We start from the raw sequence: 19,837 nt of genomic DNA on the forward strand, positions 1-19,837 counted from the left end.
ACATATAATCTAAGGACCTACAATGTATGAATATGAGTCCATCTAAGTCTATATGTTTATATATCACATATATTAATGCTGATTATTGCTATGTTTGTAGACACACAGAGGTGGGAGCTGCAGACTGGGCCACCGGGGCTCTGAGTGGGTTGACGAATGCCTTTGCTCTACATAGACCAATGTGTCCCTCAGCTAAGCATGTCAATCACTTCATCCTCATTCTTCCCTTGCGTGGAGTGGGGGCTTCTTGAGCCAAGGACTATGTCTATCTTATTTCCTTTTGCATCCCAGCCTACACCAAAATACATGATGCACTTTGTGAATCAGCACACAAATGGAGGAGAAAATGGGTAAAACAGGCTTTTATTGTCTTGCAAACATTTTTATGATTTTGGGGGGTAATTTTTGAAACTCAGGTCATCCAGTGTGGAATAAGCAGGGGGTCACTGTTCTCTTTTTCCCCAGGCCTCCTGTAATCCAAATAGGAGGTATATTGAAAAGCCTGTGACACCTGTAGGGATTTGTTGCACAAGCTACAGAATGCCAAGAATCAGAGCGTGGTACTCTGGAAGTGTGAGGATGCTAAGACTTGAAGACATCCAGAATGGTCCAGGCTACAGAAAGCATCCTTCACACTTGGGCTTCAAACCCACAGCAGGGGAGGGGAGTCAGGGGGCCTAGAGTGAACTCACTGTCTGAGAAAGGCATGACTGCTGACCTGCTCAATCCTTACCTGTGTGACTCTTCCCACAGGCCCACCATCACCCTCCCCAAGAAGTATCAACCCTTGCCTCCAGCACCACCAGAGATCAGTGCACACTTCTCTCCGAGACATGGCTTTCCAGAAGTCCAGAGGGGTCTCAGGTGAGACCCTTGTCACTGTTGTGGTGAAATGACCAGTAGAAGATAGTGAGGAGGTAATGAGAGATGAGAGAAACCAAACAGATTCCCTCTCTGAATTGCACACCACTGGGGGAGAGGGGAGCGGTGAGGGGGACATGCCTAGAGGGAAAATGGACTTAGGAACCTGTGTTTGACTCATCATCGCAAACACAGCTCCATGCGAAAAGATAAGTCATTGACAAAACTGCTCTCTTAAGGCCTGAACGATCATCACAGAGAACAGAAAATGCCAGGAGGAAATCAGGACTCAAAAAAAAAAAAGATACACAAACAAACCATAACGGGTCTAGAAAACTCCAGAAGCAATCTAGAACATCCCCCTTGTAGGAGAGCCGCTTGTTTGTTCCCAGCTGCTCAGTCCTGAAATAATCACACAGAAACCACATTATTTGCAATACTGTTTGGCCAATAGCATAAGCATATTTCTGACTAACTCATATCTTAAACTGATCCATCTCCATTAATCTGTGTATCTCCACAAGGCTGTGGCTTACCGGGTAAAGTTCCAGTGTCTGTCTCTGGTGGGGCTAAATGGCTTCTCACTGACTCCACCTTCTTTCTCCCAGCATTCAGTTTAGTTTTCCCCGCCTAGCTAAGTTTTGCCTTGCTAAAGGCCAAAGTAGTTTCTTTATTCAATGAAAGCAACACATAGACAGAAGGACCTCCCACACTACCCCCTTGCCAGTTTCCAGACACCAACCTGGAGGACATAACCAAGCTTAAACACACTTCTGTCAAAAACATCACTGCCTTGCTGACAAACAGATTTGCCAGTCCTCCACCAGCAAGGGGAATGTACCAGCTGACACTAACCACAAATGTATTGGAAATGTTCTTTCAAGATGATAGATTTTCAAAAGTCCCTTATTTTGGAAGGGAGGAAGGAGTATGCCTCTCCTTCCTCTGGCTCAGGAAGAATGAAGTTTTCTCATGGAAGGCTTGAGTCGTTAGGCTGCTAATGCTGGGACAACACTAGGTAGAACTGGTGTCTTGGGAAAACTGAAATTCAAACCATTTTGAGCAACTATGATAAAACCTTCTGTCTGATTCTAATAGGGACATTAGATGACTACAATTCTGATTCTCCCCCTTATCCTAAACTGTCCCCTCATCTTTTTTTTTCCTTTATAGACCCATAAAACTCCTCAGAGAAGTACCCTGTCTTCGTTAGGCTTTTTTTTCTTTTCCTCTGTTGTTGTTGTGTTTTTGTTTGTTTGTTTGCTTGCTGTGAAGAGACACCATAACCATGGAAACTCTTATAAAGTAAAACATTTAACTGGGGTGGCTCACTTACAGTTCAGAGGTTCAGTCCATTATCATCATGGCAGGGAGCATGACAGTGTGCAAGCAGACACAGTGCTGGGGCTGAGAATCCTACAGCTTGCAGACAATAAGAGGTTGACTGTCACACTGACTGAAGCTTGAGAAAAGAGACCTCAAAACCTACCCGCCACAGGGACACACACACTTCCTCCAACAAAACCACACCTCCTAATAGTGCCCCTCCCTCTGGGGGGCATTTTCTTTCAAACCAACACACCCTCTCTTATCTGGACAGTCTGTCCCCATGTCCCATAGTCTAGCACCTAGGAAAAAACACAGATCTCAGCTGTAACTCCAAAATCCATGGTAGAGATTCTGCTTCTTATGACCCGGCACTGTTTTTTTATAAGCTTGGGGTTTAGAGTCAGGTTGGAGAAAGTGGGGTGCTGGAAGGCAGGCATTGGGGGTCACAGGCTTAGGGCAGCTCTTCTCAACTGTAAGTGAGGTTCTCTTTGGGGCTGGAGAGATGGCTCAGTGGTTAAAAGTATTGCCTGCTCTTCCAAAGGTCCTGAGTTCAATTCCCAGCAACCACATGGTGGCTCACAACCATCTATAATGAGGTCTGGTGCCCTCTTCTGGCCTTCAGGCATACACACAGAAAGAATATTGTATACATAATAAAATAAATATTTTTTTTTAAAAAAAGTGAGGTTCTCTTTGCTCTGGATAGGGACAGTCCACAATACTTAGAGAAACTTGGAAGTAGAACCACTCAGAGGAGAGGCAGGGAGGCTGCAAGGCATCTTACAGTGGGCAGCAGAGCCCATCACAAAGGACAGTGGATCGTGCCTTAGGATGTCCAGCAACATACTGTGTAGACCTTTGTTAAAGCTGCAGATGGGAAAAGAAGGGTGCTGTGTGGCCTCCCACACCCCCACAGGCTAGGGTGAGAACTGACTCCATGAAGTGTTCAACAGCACAGATTAAAATTATGGCTGTGAGTCACAGCATGGAATAGGTTTTAGTTTTAATCTATCAGGCCTTGGCATTCTGTCTTCCTATAGTACTCCAAGAGTCTATCAAGGCACATCCGCTCCTAAAGGAAAGAGTAACCATTTTCAGGGTCCACGTTTCTTGGCACAGAACCTGACATGAACAGCGGTAGACGTTGACTAAGTAAGAAGTTTAGAAGTGGCAGCAGCTTCCAAACACACCCGTTGAGTTAGCAATTTTTCTGTCCTGTGGTGAAACATCAGGACCAGAAAAGACTTTTTTTCAGTTGTTTATGTTTTGAGATTATAATATTATTATGTGACTTATCATATTCCCCTTCCCTTTCCTCCTGCCAAACCCTCTCATGAGCCCCTCCTGGCTCTCTTTCAAATGCATGCTTTATTTTTTATTAGCTGTTGTTACATTCACATATGCATACATATGTAAAATATACTCTGCTAAGTCTGTATAATGTTACTTGCTTGTACATGTTTTTCTGAGCTGACCATTTGGTTTTGGACAATCAATTGCTGTGATCTTTCCAGAGGAAGGCTATTTCTCCCACTCAGAATTTCTTAGTTTCCTATAGTTCCTTGGGTAGGGTTGAAGCCACATGGTCTCCACTCATTAACTTTGTCATATCTATTGTTGCTGTCCTCATTTAGATTGTACTTAGGAAGTCATGTTGGTGGTACTTTATGGGTGTGACATTACTAGGAGACACAATCTCACAGCAAACTCCCTGGTCCTCTGGATCTTACTGTCTTTCCTATCCCTCTGCCTCATTCATTGTTCCCTGAGCCTTAGGTGTGGAGTTTTTCTGTAGATGTGTTATAGACTGGGCTCTACAACTCTCCTTTGGTTGTAATTTTCTGTAATCGTCTCTCTGTTGCAATGAGACATTTCCTTGGTAAAGGGTGAGGATTACAAGTATTTGTGGGCATAAGGACAAATGTTTGGAACGCAGTTAGGGATTGTGCTGATTTAGTAAAATGGCCGTAGCTGGGTTTCCTCCAAGACCCATTACTTCCCTAGTCCTGGGTAATTGACTGAGTTTCTTGTTTAGTGGGTCTTAAGTCCAATTATTTAACTGTTGGTTACCACCAAGATATGCGTGCCATTACCGCACCCTTAGGGTTATTATGCCATGGTGGTCATTGGTGTGGTGTATAGGCAGCATAGCTGGTTGGGACTGTTGGTTATTTCCCTCTTTTGGAAGCTGCTTACGTGGTCCTTTCTTACACCATGAAAGCTAGTCCTCACGGAGGAGCTATTCAGATCATCAGTTCCTGCTCAAGAGCCCCTGGGCTCTGCATCTGAAGTGCATGGTGTCTTCAGCAGCAGAAACTTCCCTTCCTACTCAGCCGGGTCAACCGAGGGCAATAGCAACAGCCTGTAGTATTTTGGGAACCTCTTCAACAACCCTGAGCAACAACTCAAAATACCACACCTGGTGTTGGGGCTTTTGTTAGATGGTCTTTGGCTCTTGGAGGGAACATTGTCATTCCAGATGAAAAATTTTTATTTAAACTATATGTGAATTTTTATATGCTGACTTACATGCATTATGGATTTTTTAGGTAGTTACTAGTATTAATCCTTATTACTTTTTTCAGATACCCTAATTGATATTTTTTACCTTTCTCTCTCCTTCATGCTCTGGTTTCCAATGCATGGGTAACACCCTTGATTTCTGCAGCTGAAATCAAGTCTTATCAGTCTCTGTGCTGAAGGACATTGGTCACAGAGCTTTTAGACAGTTTTAACATATTGGATTATTTCATCAAGAATTTTCTAGGGGCTAAAGAGATGGACTAGCAGTTAAGAGCTCATGTCTAAAAGCTTATACGGTTCTTACAGGGGATCCAAGTTCATTTCCCATCACTATATGGTGGCTAACAATCACCTGTAACTCCAGTTCTGGAGAACCTGATGCCATCTTCTGGCCTCTGGGGGCTTTCTGCACTCATGTGATAAACAGAAATTCATGCAGGCAAAACACAGACACATAAAACAATAATAATCTTTTAAAAAAGAATTTTCTAAATTGAAAATCTTGTGTTTCCAAGTCTGATATTGTCACTTTATTGGGTCCCGTGCCAACGCCTTTTATTTTGGGGGTCCTTGGGAACATAGTTTCTATTTACTTCTTCATTTTTAGATGTCATAAGAATCAGGCAAGATCTTTCCATCACAAACATCTCCAAAGAGCAATTGCATGTGATCTCATTGACTCCTCCCAGCAGAACTGAAAAGGAAGGTTTTCCAAGGCTGAGGAGAACAGGTGCCCAGGCCAGCAGACGGCACACAGTCTCAGTAAATGTCACACCCATAAATCACTGCAGTTCAGAAAGCAAACCAGGTGGGCGCCTTGATGCGGTGCACACAGGCAAAGTCCCAGAAGAGACTGGGGACATGGTCATGAACAAGAGGGTTTTATTACAGGAGAAAGCAATGCTCTCAAGTTCACTTCCGTTTGGACCCCTCCTGAGTAGCCAGGTCACAAGTAAACCACGTGGTCACCGAGTGTAAACAGAGCCCTGGAGCTCTGAGCATCAGTGGGGACTACACAGGATGCTGTGCCTCTCTTCTAACAGCTTCTTTGTAGGCACTTGGGGAAGAGGTACCCAAAGGAAGAGGCTGTGACTCCTGGCGCCTGGATACCAATTGCGGGCAATGAAGTGTGGTCTGCACCATTGCCTTTGCTCCCCCAGGACGGGAGGTGTGGTTCCAGCTATTGTCTTTCAGCCCCTTTTGTCTCTATCAGCTCTGCCCCTCTCTCTTTCACAGCTAAGCCTTGACTTCGGGGAAACAATGCTGGGTGGAAGCCCTCCAGCGAAGGATGCTGTCAGTTAGGGCACCTGTCAACAACCAAACACTAGAGGGGAACTTGGCATTGTGAGGACACTAGCTGGATATTTCCAACGGTTGCTATGAAACTGACAATATCCACACACATTTTTTTGCTTAACTTGTTTTTTTTCCAATTAAAATAATTTTTTCTCAGAAGAGATACTTACATCCCAACCATAAACAACTGCAATGCAAGCTATTTCAAACCAAAACTTTGGACCTGGAGAAAACTCTGTTACAAAGGAAGACAGCGCATGTTGAAGAGGCATCTGGGACTTTCTAATCCACTTAGGCAGACCCTTCCCTTGACATAACCTTAAAGAAAACTCAAAGAGGAATAACTTTGTGGCTATATTTTCACTCACCTATCCACACACCAAATGGCATCATCCTGAGTAGTAATCAACGTTTTCTGTGTTCTAACTGCACCCAGGCCCCTTGCGGAGTCTTTTTATGTGTGCTCTGGAGATTGAACCAAGCCTTTGTACATGCCCAGAAAGCAACTGTGTGTCTCCAGTCCCTTGGGGAAGCGTCTGTGTGTACGTATTCAGGCACACCATGTGGAAGGCACTATTATTGCATCTCATAACACTGAGGGCACAGAAATACAGAGCTTGTACCACGGTGTGTCGTTCAAGCTTCAGTGAACTCCATGGGTTGGGGTTTGGGGTGGAGCCAAAACATGATTTAAATGAAGCAGTTCATATTTAGGACATGAAACACCTGGGCGACTGGCTGGGACTTTCCCTTTTCTACTGGGATCACATCTGTTCAAGGAATACAGCTCACCAAAAAGTTTACTATGGTAATTTGGGAAGTGAAAGAAATCTTTATAAATATCAAAAAAGCATGGCTCTTTAAAGAAACAAAAGTGTGGGTTTCAGAGATATACCAACTTCATTTATGACTGGAAACTAAGGATATGAAAGCATAAATTGTTGTTATTATCACCATCATTATATGTGTTTCATTATGTATACATATCATTAATAAATATTACTATGATATGTATGATTACAGTGTTATACCACTATTAGGAGAAACTGGATGGAAAAACTCAGCATCTTTCTGAATCAAGTCAGACCGCACTGGGCATCCTATATCAATCTCAGGATAGACTGAAAACCAAGTGTGACCCTCAGAGTGTCCACAGACATTAAGTATTGTCTAAAAAAAATTCTAAACAGATTTATGCATTATTTTTTTTTCAGTAGAACTTTCAAAATCCCTCTTCCCTACTGTCTAAATTTGGGGTTCAGAAGGGAAACTTACTTTATCAAGTAGGATGGCAGAGCCCATTAAACGACACAAGAGAGATTCTAATCCAATCCATTCAAAGCCAAGGCAAAAACTACAAATCAAGAAAGCCCACCTTTGTAGAAAACAGAAGTATCTTTAAAGTTATACTAAGCACCTGTTATATCAGGGAGACAAATGTGAGAACTTTTTTGTTTAGTTTGGGGCCACTTTCTAATGGACCGGCTCTGGCAACTAGAGCATGGGGAAGTATGTATCCAGATATCAGCGTACCCCACCAGCTCTACACAGAAAGGACTTAGAAAGTTCTGGTGTTCTGCCTGAAAATTCAGTTTACTAACATAAAAGATCCCAAAGCCGACCCATGTCCTGGAGCCCCATTCAACTTGTGAGGTGCATCAGGAATTTATACAGAGAGGACTTTATCTAACCGGAGGACAGTCGCTCCACCTGTCCTACAAATATAGCGGAAGTCAAGCAAGGAAGCATATGGAATCTTAAAGAGCAAGCTTTGCTTATACATTCAGTGAAATCCTCTTAAATATTTGAAAGGCCTTTGTAAATTGAGCATATTTGATTTTCGAATACTGCTCATGCTGACAGTGCAGGTTCAAATCCCAACTTCCCTTCACCCTTTTTGTAGATCTAATAAAGTCAGTATGTAAATATAAAAAAGCCAGGCCTTCTCACACAGTTCACACTCTTCCCAGAGCTGAATGCCATGAGTACTGTGATGTAAATTCTAGAATCACCTCTATAATTTAAGATGGATTTTCTGGGTCTGTGTGTGCACGCACACACGTGCATGCATGCACACACAACACTTGGATTCAGATTCCTGCAGAAGCCAGAAGAGAGCATCAGATGAGAACTCCTGGAACTGGAGTTACAGGCAGCTGTGAGCCCCGCAAGGCTTGTGGGTGCTGGGAACTGAACTTGAGAGCAGCAAATGCTTTCATTTATTGACTATTGTAGATAATGTAGCTCTGAACTACTATATGCAAGTGTTTGTGCGTGGCTTTAATTTTTTTGGACATAACCCAAGCACACCCCATATTCCAAAGCCAAGGAGTGGCTTAGATTTGAGACCAGCAGTGAGGTCAGTTGGGCTGCCCGGTGGAGTCAACTCCAAAGGTCTGGATGCACAGCTTCTGTCTGAGATTGGCAAAGCCATCTTAACCTCCCAGCATGCTCTTCTTGTCACTCATACACCCAAGCAGGTGGACAGTACACCTCACCCCACTTCCTCACGTGGCTGGCTCACCAGTCTGGCCACAATGTGTCATTCTTACCCACTGGCTGCCACCGATTCTTATTTTCATCTCTTGTTGTTTCATCTAATAATCTTCCAAGAGAAATGCCCTTGTTATTCTGTGAGAACAAATAAAAGTCGGAGGTTTGGAGCCCCGTTCAATTTGTGAGATACATCAGTGATTTATCCTTTGAGGGCTTTATCTAACAGGACAGCCACTTCACCTGTCCTATAAATATAGATGAAATCAAGCAAGAGAGCATATAGAATTTTAGAGAGCAAGATTTGCTTACATGCTCAGAGAAATCCACTTAAATATTTGAAATGCTTTTGTAAAGCAAACATACTTGATTTCCGAGTACCGCTCATGCTGGCCATGCAGGTTTGAATCCCAGAAAGCTGAACTTCCGTCGTGCTCAGGAGGTAAAGCGTTTGCAGCCCAGCATGAGGATCTGAGTTCAGATCCCAGTCCCCACCTACAAAGCCAGCCTGCTGTGTCTGCAGGCAAGCAGATTCCCTGTAATCCACAAGCGATCAACCTAGCAGAACCAGTGAGAGACCTGGTTTCAAAAGATAAGGTAAGAGAGTAATGGAGAAAAACACCAGGCTCTGGCCACCACATGTGCAAGCACACACACACACACACACGCACACACATACACGCACATGTACATACTCATACCCATACACAAATGAGTACTGGAGGGCTTGTCCACGTATGAAATGTTTGATGTTTGCTCATCCAATAGCCACGCAGTCAGATGTCGTATTGAATTTCCTCCTTCCCATTCAGTTTCACGACTTTTCTTCTGTCTTATTCTCTCTTCGTCACCTGCATTCTTTCTTTAGCCTTCCTAGGATCTTGGTTCCCCTGACAGCTTTGTATTTAAAGCTCCCTTTCTCAGAGTGAAAACCCGAGAACTTGCTAAGCAGAGGGCTGAGTGAGCTAATGCAACCTGGCGTGGGAGTTCAGGTGTCAGGAAGAAGAGGGGGTGACTTGAGCCCCCCTAAAGTGAGAAACGAGTAGTATATCCATGTGCCTCCTCTTACCAGCTTCCGCACTGGCTTAGTGTTTCTCCTTTCCCTTAGAAAACTACAAGAAGAATAGCCTGGTTTCGTTTTATAGGACAGTGATGAATTCACACTGGACTACAGGCTGTTAATTTGGCCGTGAAAATGTAATCAGAGGTTTATAAGGTTCAGAATGATTTTATCTTGCTCATGATAAATTACTTTTTATTTAACACTGTATTTCTTTCTTTCTTACTTTCTTTTTTTTTTTTCCTTGCAGGCAGATCAGCTCTAAAGACGTCTGTGAGGTAAGTAGCTGTTTTGTCTAACAAAGGGGGAATTTTGTGCATTATCTCTGTAAGAAGCAAGATTCTGCTCACTTCAGGCAGCGGGGAGCACAGGGGCTGCCTACTTGCGCTGTCCTTTCTTACTTGTATTTATTTTGCCTTCCACTAGAACTTGGCATCACCCTAACAACCAGGATTAGCTGAAACACACATTCTTACATTTTGCCAAGATCTTTTCCTGTTTTTGTCTGACCCACCGGGAAGGGTCAAGGCCATGCTGTGGGCACACTAAGCCCCCACCTGGCTGGGTGATGTAGAGAAGGATCTAGTCCAGTAAGTTACCTGCTCTGACTCAAACTTACACGGACCTTCTTGCTCTCCAAGTTGGTGCTTATTGGGTCCCATGTGATCTTCACAAAGCCATGAACCAGTGGTTTCCAACCTTCCTAATGTTGCAAACCTTTAATACATTCCTTATGTTATGGTGACTCCCCCAATCATAAAATTATTTTTGTTGCTACTTCCTAACTATAACTTTGCTACTATTATAAATCGTAATATAAATATCTGATATGGAACCACAGGGGGTCAAGACCCACACATTGAGAACCACTGCCTAATCAGAGAAAGCATGGGAAGGAGCTGGCTGAGAGAGATTCCCCATTTGACAGAAGATGGGGCATGGATCCCATCATTCTGATCTTCTTCCTATATCTGTGTCTCTGCCTGCAAAAAAAAAAAAAAAAAAAAAAAAAAAAAAAAAAAAAAAAAAAAAAAAGAGAGACAGTGAAAATAAGTTTTTTAAAGGTAAAAAAGGAAAAGAAGAAGGGGAGAGGGACATTTGTAGCTCGTTCCACTCTGTTAGCTAACAGAGAAAATAAGCAAGTAGAACAAGCTAGAGAGATTCCACTGTGCTTTTCTATTATTTGATTGGAATTGGAGCCCTCAAGCACAACAGTCAGCTGGGATCCAGTAAGATAAAGCAACAGCCGTCCCTGCAGCAGGCTCTCACGGTGTGTACGGGCCTCCTTCCCCTTGCCTTTGACAAGCCTAAGAACTCCTGCCGTGTCAGACCCAGTACTTTGAACTGCTGGAGAATACTCAGTGGGGAAACTTTCAAACCGCTCGTCTAAAATGGACTCATTACCCTTTATACCTGGCCTATGGATTAGCTTTGATTTGCTATCCACAATACACATACCCTCATCCCAGAACCCCAGAGATGCTAAGGTCTTTAAAACAAAAAGGCCTTCAGTTAGCTTCAAACAAGATGTAGGATGCCTCTCTAAGCAACTTGCTGCTAAGGGTTTCTTGTCTCCAAAACCAGCATGAATCAAGAGAGCTGGGCTCAAGGTCAGTTACTCTCAGAGTAACTCTGGGAACCTTGTCACAGGCACCACCTTGTAACTTATCTAAAACAGTGATTCTTAATATTTCTAGATTTCACAGACCTTTGAATTTTTGATAAAATGTGTAATAAACTTTCATTATGCCTACAAAAAATATGATTTTATTTATAATCAGATAATTTCTACTTCATAAGTTTCCTAAGCCATATCATGACATTTCCATCCCCCAGGTTAATGAGCATCTTGTCTAGCTGATTCCTTGTGACTTCCTAGAAGAGGCAATGTCTAGAATAGACTTTGGAAGTTATTTGAAGTGAAGTGCTAAGCCCACTATAAAACTCTCTGCTTCTTCAGGGTTTGAGGGTAGAGCCAGGCACAGTGGTATATATCCGCAATCATCCCATCACATAGGGGGCCAAGGCAGGAGGATTTTAAGCTGAGACATAAAATACATACTAGGATCCTGTCTCAAAATTGTGTGTGTGTGTGTGTGTGTGTGTGTGTGTGTGTGTGTTCAGAATGCAAGCCCGCCCAATAAGCACGTAGATTCTTCATGACATTCATGTTGATGGAAGTTTCTGTCCCAACCAGTCCCACAAGCATTCAGTCCCAAAGAAACACAAAGAGATTTATAACAATTATAAACTGTTGGATCTATTAGCTCAGGCTTATTATTAACAAGCTCCTACATCTTAAATTAACCTATAATTATCTATGTTTAGCCACGTGACTTGGTACCTTTTCTCTGTGAGGCATCATGCTTCCTCTACATCTGGCTGATGACTACAGACTGAACCTTTCCTCTTCCCAGAATTCTCCTACTCTGGTAGCCCTGCCTATGCTTCCTGCCTAGCTTACTGACCAAGTAGCACTTTATTAAACCAATATGAGTGACAAATCTTACAGGGTACAAGAACATTATCCCACAGCACTTTTCCTTTTTTCTCTTCACAATAAGAACTCTAAATCTAATATCCTTTATCTTTTTTCTGACCATTATCAATAACAACTTGTAACCAACATTCTAAACAAAGACAAACATCCATAATCCATTTATTTTGGAAACATGGGCATAGTTTTCTAGGATACTAGGCTGCTGACTGGGAGCACTGATAATATTATGAAGACGCAAAAAAAAATGTAGGATTGTAGCCAAGTCCTGACTGGAGTATTGTGTGAGATTTGATTAGCTCGATCAGCAGTCTTGAAGCTGTTCTGGATATAAAACTTGGAGGAAACTTCAACAGAGAAACTCTGAAACATTGGATCATCTGAGCCAATCATTCCCATTGAAACCTTACTTTTCTTAACCAAGAATGAATCCACAGCCTCTCATTTTCTGTAGAAACTAAATCAAAACCTCTTCTCCAAAGTAACATATCTTTTGACTTAAATTTTGAAGTCAATGCATTTTCAAAATATATGTTGGATTAATCCTGTAGCATTTATAATCAAATGTCTTTTAGCAGCTGCTATCCTTCACCAGCAGTCAAACAATTCAAAGACATGATAGCATACAGTTTTCAGACTCTCTGTGTATTTTTCATCTTTATGTGGCTTTTTAAAAATTCTATTTCTTTTATTTTTATTTTTAATTTTTGTTCTTTTGAGACAAGATTTCGCTGTTTTCTTTGGCTATCCTGGATCTCACTCTGTAGACCATGCTGGCCTGAAACTGACGGAGATTCACCTGCCTCTGCCTCCCAAGTGCTGGAATTAAAGGCATGTGCCAACACACCTGACTATATTTCTTTTTTTAAGGAATTTATCCTTTTTTCTTTTCTCTTCTAAACCTATGTATATTTTTAAACACACTGTTAATCATTTAGATTTTTTTCTTTTTTTTGAATTTGTCTTTGCTGTATATCTCTATCTTTTTCTGATCATGAGTCTTTAGTTTGCTAAGGGACATGACAAGGATTAAAGTCACAGCTTTGGTGATTGGATCCATACCACTCCCTAGCTTTCTGAGAGTCTAGCTTTGTGGCAGAGGTACTGGCAGGAGCCATGCTTTTACCACAGTTCTGTGCAGTTTTTAGGTCCATGCCACCACCAAGAAGTCTGATGCTGGCTATTCATCTGTTTGGTGGCAGAGCCTCTTAAAAGAGTTGTGAGGTTTTTGCTGCTAACACTGGGTCAGGAAGCCTCTCTTAAAGGAGCTGTGCCTCTGCTTGCCTCTAGCAAACAGAGCCCACCTGAGAAAATGCTTCTACCAAGAAGTCATGCTTAACTCTGTTCTTTTATGTCTAGAATTCCTTCCCAATCTCTTTCATGTTTTATGTGGATGCAGTTGTCCCACATTGGTACCATTTGAAAGTTTCTGTTCCACCTGGTTCTGCAGCCATTCAGTCATGAAGAAACACACAGAGGCTTATAACAATTATAAATAAACTGTTTGACCTATTAGCTCAAACTTTTTATTAACTACCTCTTACATATTAAATTAACCTATAATTATTATCTATGTTTAGCCATGTGACTTGGTACCTTTTTTCAGTGAGGCATCTTGCTTTCTCTGCATCTGGCTGATTACTGTAGACTGAGCCTTTCCTCTTCCCAGAATTTTCCTACACTGGTCACCTTGTCTATACTTCCTGCCTGGATACTGGCTAGTCGGTGTTTTATTAAACCAATATGAGTGACAAATCTTTACAGGGTACAAGAACATTATCCCATAGCACATTCAGGAAGTCGACCACTTTTAATCAGAGAAAGAGAAAGGAAACGTTTGGAAAGAGGAATAGCTGCATCTAGAAACAATAACATATTTCCTGTTCACTTTTTAAAATGAAAATGTCAAAAATGTAAAGTAATTACAACCTCATACGATCTTTCTTATTTCATAGTCTTTCTTCAAACCTGTTTTGTGTGTGTGCATGTGCACACATGTATATGTTTAAAACAAGCCCTAATGCAACCTGTGTATTGTGTATTCTTATTCCAATTTTACATAGATATCTGTTATGTCTGCATAATATTTCAGTAGCCAAGTATAACACCAAAATAAACAATTTCAATGTGTATGTGTGTGTGTGCATGTACGTGTACATACATGTGTGTGTGGTGTATATGTGTATGCCTGCAAGTCCATGTATGAGTGTTTAGGACCACGTGTGTACATGTGAATACCAGAAAAAGACATCAGATGTCTTCCTCTGTTGCTCTCTGTCTTCGTCCCTTAATATCCCTCTCAAACCCTGAAGTCTGGCTACATTGACTTGCCAAGGCTCCCAGAATTCTCCTATCTCAGATGCCACCTCCTGAATCACTACAGTTACAGGCACGTGTGGCCATGCTCCACTTTTACATAAGTGATAGGGACTGAAACTCAGGTCCTCACACTTGGACAGGAAGCATTCTTAGCCCAAAAGTGGCTCCCCCTGGCCCCTAAATGAGCACTTCTTACTCATCTGAACCTGTAGACTATTTCCAATGTTCTGGTACTGTAAGGAACAATATCATGAACATCCTTGTGTATGTAATGTAGCCAGATTTGGTTTCTTAAAAAATGAGTCTCACCAATCCAGTTGTTGGGATAAGAATATTTTAAAGACTTTGATAACTATGAGTATACAGTTCTCCAGTAGTTAAATGAACTTTTAACACCATTGGCCAACTATATATTTGTTATATCATATACAGAAGATAAACCTTGGTTTTTATGTAATCTTCTTATTTGCAGATCTCCTTAGAAGTCTGTACTAACAAAAATTTTTCCCCAAACTCTAACAAAATTCCCAATACACACAGTTACTTTTCTGTTAAATTTTAAGTTAAATTTTCTATTACCTGAAGTTATTCACCATTATCTTTTTTAATTCAATGTAGGTCCTTGGAGCAGAAGAAGGTAACTGTTTACATTGGTTTTCTTATCCCAAGCTACCACACAAGGTCCTAAGTCTAGGTCTACAAGGTTAGCACTGTGTGGAAAGTAAGGTTTGAAGCCTGGGACCTATAGGGGGCTTGTGTGATGTCATCCAAGATGAATATAGGACTTTGTAGGCTATTCCAACATCCTATTCTTGCAAGTGTTTTATCTTCTTCAATGTAAGAGGGACCTACCCAGGTCTGGGAATTCCAAGTTCCCTGAGAGAAAACTTGTTAGCAACTGACATAACTGTGATACCAAATGAAATCTACATGAATCTTAATGTACTAAGACATCCAGATAACCTTGCAACCAGCTTTGATGTAGTGATGCAACAATGTGGCATTTTTAAGCTCCAGAGGAGCAGATGTTCCGAGTGGCTATTGATGATAAGAAGTGATTTTTATGGATGTGTGATCAATGGGCCTATCACTGACTCAAATGCTATTGCAAGTAATCACAGTCCATTCAATCAGGGGTGTTCAGTCTGTGGTCAACCTTGGGCAGAACACAGAGCAACAAGCCAAATTAAGGCAAGATGGCCAGGGTGTGTGCATGCTTCCATGGCTGTATGTATGGCTCACCATAACTGAAACAGTGGTTTGTGAGTCTCACATCAGAGTAGAATCAAGGTCCCTCATAAGTATCAATGGCTGGTTAAAAATCCATCCATGATGAAAAGCAGGAACAGTAATGCCATGCTAAGGAGGCATGACTGAACTTGGTTATTTTTTTCTAGAGATTTCTCTTGCCAAACATTCTCGCCAAAACCAGCTTGGGGGATCGGGGATTTAGTTCACACTTTAAGGCACAGTCTCTCATTGAGGGAAATCAGGGTAGGAAATCAAGGCAGAACCCTGGAGTTGGGAACCAGGAAGAATGCTTCTTGATGGTCCCCTCCTAGGCTTATGCTTAGCTAGTTTTTTCAGACAGCCCAGGGACACCTACCCGGTGGTGGCACTGCCCACAGTGGATTGCACTCACCTACATTAATTAATAATCAAGATAATCCCCAAATAGCATGAATATAGTTTAATCTGATCTAGGCAATTCCTCGATTGAGGCTCTTCCCTTCAGGTTACTGAAAGATGTGCAAAATTGACAGTTAAATTTATCTAAGACAATTATCAAAAAGGAAGCATTGAGAAAACAGATCCCTGTTGGTTACCTGCTGATAACTGCTGGCCCACATCAGAACCTTGGGAAATCACCTGCTCTATCACAAGAGGGAATGGGAACGCAGTGGCTTGTGCAGATAGTAGGCTTCCCTAGACATTACAGCCCCCACAGCAGTTCCTTGGCTTAACGCTCTCCACATCAGGATGTCATTCACCAGTGAACCCTCAGAAGGCCCTCATTAACCACACAAGGTCAACCCTGTATCCTAAAGCATACTTTATTTTCTTTATGTCAATCATTCTGTCTAAAACGTTCTTCCTGCTCTACTTGCTTGCCATCTCCTTTAATTTAAAAATTGCATCTCTCTCCCTGACAGTAACTCCATATTCTAGCAGAGAACCTACTCCATAAATGTTCTACAGTCTCACTGAACTGTGTGAATCAACCAACAAATGAATGAGTGTATGGACGTATGAGAAAGCCAAAGTTTTTCTTAAAACTAATTCATCTGTAATAACCCCTGAAATGCCTTCTGATGAAATAGTCTGTATGACTGAAAAAATCCAGTCATATGTTCTCTAGGCTGTAAACAATCCATGCAATTTTATAGCCTCCAGAAGGTAGTGCTCCTGGGGGGGGAGGGGGCGGCAGGACTGTAGACTATATGAGTTTATGGTTTCTAAAAGCTCCCTAATGATAATGTGAGGACTTAAATTATAGCCATCCCAGTGTTCTCCTGGAAGCCCTCAATTATATTCACTGTGTAGTCTAACCCAGTATGTCATACTTTCCAGGATCTTATCACCAGGAAAAGCCAGGACCTTCTCATCCATCACAAAACCAAACCACAGAGAAGAGCCCACCAGCCATCACCAGGTAAGGAGGCAGGAATATCTGTTAGTCTCATGTCAGCAGACATGCGTCCTCTTAGATCTTACACAGTGACTCACAAGACTTCCGAGAACAGGAAATGTTAGCCTTTCTACTCTGCAGCCCGGTGACAGACAGGTCTCAAGGAAAACAGGGACATCTCCATCTGCCACAGAATCTAATAATGTCTGCCTGCTATTTATAAATGATTGGCTAGATATTCAAAGCTAGGACATTTGGTACTTTTGCAACTCTCAGGAATCTATGATACTAAGACTCCTAGCTGAGAAAAACACAAGGCCCAGGCTGAGGGGAGAGGCTCTTCCTCAAAGGACTGGAGAAGAGTGAACCTGGATGGGATGGATGCTCATCAATTTTGCAGGAAAAACGGGTCATCTCCAGCTGATCTCAGTTCACAACTGCATCAAAGTCCACAGACACATTTGATCAGCGCTGTGTAGGTGAGCAGGTGTTGAGAATGTTACTTCTGATGATGTAATCATGATCAATTGATTGTGACATCAGCACCTTCACTAAGGAGTTGGAGAATCGAGGGTGATTCCTTGATCAAGGTCACTTGATAAAAATTAGCAGTGGCTTTCTCAAAATTAGCGCTAACTTTTGTGAAGTTCAGACTCTGAGTTGCCTCTGTGAGACTCTGGCTAATGGCTGTGACCTCAGTTCCTGACCTTACACACTAGATCCTAAGCAGATACTCCCTGGCCCCCACACTATCCCTCTCAGAAAGGACATATGCACGTCTATTCTTCTGACTACTTCCCCCACAGTTACTTCTCTCCTATGTGAAAACACCTCCATCCATTACACCCAAGGTTAGAGCCACACTGAATCTAGGACATTGTTTCATTCATTCCTCAGATGGCAAAAATGAAGTCCAGGGAGACTGGCTTCCTTGACCTCTGAAGTTAAGGGCAACTCCAGAGCCCCTGCTGCCATAGCAACTTGATTCTAACAACGCTGACCAATAGTCTTTGCTCTCCTTGCGCATGCCCATAGTTGAGATGCTGCCTTGATTAATAATGTTTACTGGAAATGTCCACATTAGTGAATGAAGGGAAAGGCTGTGAAGTAGGAGCGACTGGATTCAGACCTGACAGATGTCACCACCGGTGAGCAATGAATTTGGATGGTGTTGGTGTCCAAGCTTAAAACAGAGTCAGGAACATAGCAAGAGCCTAGTAAATGACTGTTCTCTGTATGATTGCCAGGCTGTGAACCTCGGAGCACCATAAGCCCCCAATTCCCTTCTCCTGCCTCATTTTCTTAATGTGTCCTGTTTTGTACCTTCAGTAAGCTCTCATTCTTTGACCTACAGAGATTAGGACCATTGCTTTGTAGCTCTTAGGAGGCTGTGTGCTACATAAGTCTCTATCTGACCAAATAGCCTTTCTTACACCAATTTTCTAATAGGAGGGTAAATCACCCCTGAGAGAAGAGAATGAGCTATTCCATCTGGCCTGTACCTGTGGTAGTTCTTTGATGTGGTTTCAGCTTATTTGTTTGTTTGATTTGTTACACAAAGTCTAATTTTAATTGTTCTCTTAATTAGCTACCTCTCCTAAGTCTCTTTCTTGGACTTATCTCCCAGAATAGTCCTAAATGAGGGTGGTACCTGAGTTCATCTTACCAGCCCCTTCCTGCCACTGAAGGCAGGAATCTCATTCATCTCAGGGTCAAGTGTCCTCCCCATGTCAATGATTCCCAAGTCCCTTTCTCCTGACCAAACCCCTCTCCTTGACTCCAGACCTGTGCATCCAATTGTTCAATAGGCCCTTCCCTTAGAGAGGTTCCAGACACCACAAAACAATTGTGTTGAAATCTGCTCTTATTTCCAATACCACTCCCAAACTTTCCCACTCGTGCTGAGGGGAACCCTTTTCTAACCCAAAATTCTATCTTCAAAACTTGTCTTGAATATACCCATTTCTCCTCCCAGCTCTTTGCATAGACCAGCCCCTATAACTCTTGCCTGGATTACTGCAATTACCTTCTATTGACATCAAGAGCATCCATCCCACCCCATCCCATCCCTACGAGATTTCTTCTGGGCTCTTGCAGAATAAACCACGGTTTCTCCTCTTTGAGCCTTCCCACCTCTCTGGAACATGCTTCCCCATCCTTTACAATCTGAGCAATTCCTCATGTGTGATCTCTCACACCACAGCAGCTGACACTGTATACTTCCCTGAGATATCTCTGTCAGGTCCACTAGGATTCTCCACAGCCACGTCTTCCCTGCATAAACTGCTCCCCACTAAAGCAGGAACCAGGTCTCTCCTTCATTTCATAGTCCCCCAAATACATGCTCCTTCCAAAGTGCTCGACATCCTTGTTGGCTTTAGTTGTTTTAGAATTTCGTGTCTATCCTTACGAACGATGCCCTTGGCACCTAAAAGGTTCTGGAAGGGCACTCCATCTCGTTTAGCATTCCCCACAAATTCTTTAAAACCTGAGAGAAGGTTTGTGACTCTTTTTCCTCAGTCATTTAACAGAAACGATACATTGGCTCCTTGTGAGGGGACACCAGTTTTAACAGTCAAGAGCTTGGATGTCAGAAGTGTAATCAGAACCACTGTCTGGTTCTCAGATGACCTGCAAGCATTTTCAATTATAAAGCCAGCTGTAAGGTCCTTGGGCTTTTGTGGGGGCAACAAAAAGCAGACACGCCCTCAGTTGATCTCACTGGTGCTAGGAAAAGGTCAGGTTGCTTTTAATTAGACTAGAGGCTTCCGCCCATAGCACAGTCCTTGAGATACAGCATGGCTCATGTAATTAGATGGCATTCTGTTAG

At 42.4% G+C, this 19,837-nt stretch overlaps 1 protein-coding gene across 6 annotated transcripts in view; it reads left to right on the forward strand.

Moving 5' to 3' along the window:
* The window catches only part of Clnk (cytokine dependent hematopoietic cell linker), a 229,445-nt gene that overhangs the window by 181,835 nt on the left and 27,773 nt on the right, over positions 1-19,837 (forward strand). For all 6 annotated transcript variants that reach the window (XM_085691946.2, XM_085691947.2, XM_048414952.3 and 3 more), the window contains 4 exons: positions 754-864; positions 9,813-9,840; positions 14,997-15,015; positions 16,950-17,031. In XM_085691946.2, coding sequence (XP_085548072.2) covers positions 754-864; positions 9,813-9,840; positions 14,997-15,015; positions 16,950-17,031 — 240 coding nt within the window. The remainder of the gene's footprint in view (positions 1-753; positions 865-9,812; positions 9,841-14,996; positions 15,016-16,949; positions 17,032-19,837) is intronic.

The sequence above is a fragment of the Myodes glareolus genome, chromosome 8 (genome assembly GCF_982192425.1).
Source record: "Myodes glareolus chromosome 8, mMyoGla1.1, whole genome shotgun sequence".
In the NCBI taxonomy this organism is placed as follows: domain Eukaryota; kingdom Metazoa; phylum Chordata; class Mammalia; order Rodentia; family Cricetidae; genus Myodes; species Myodes glareolus.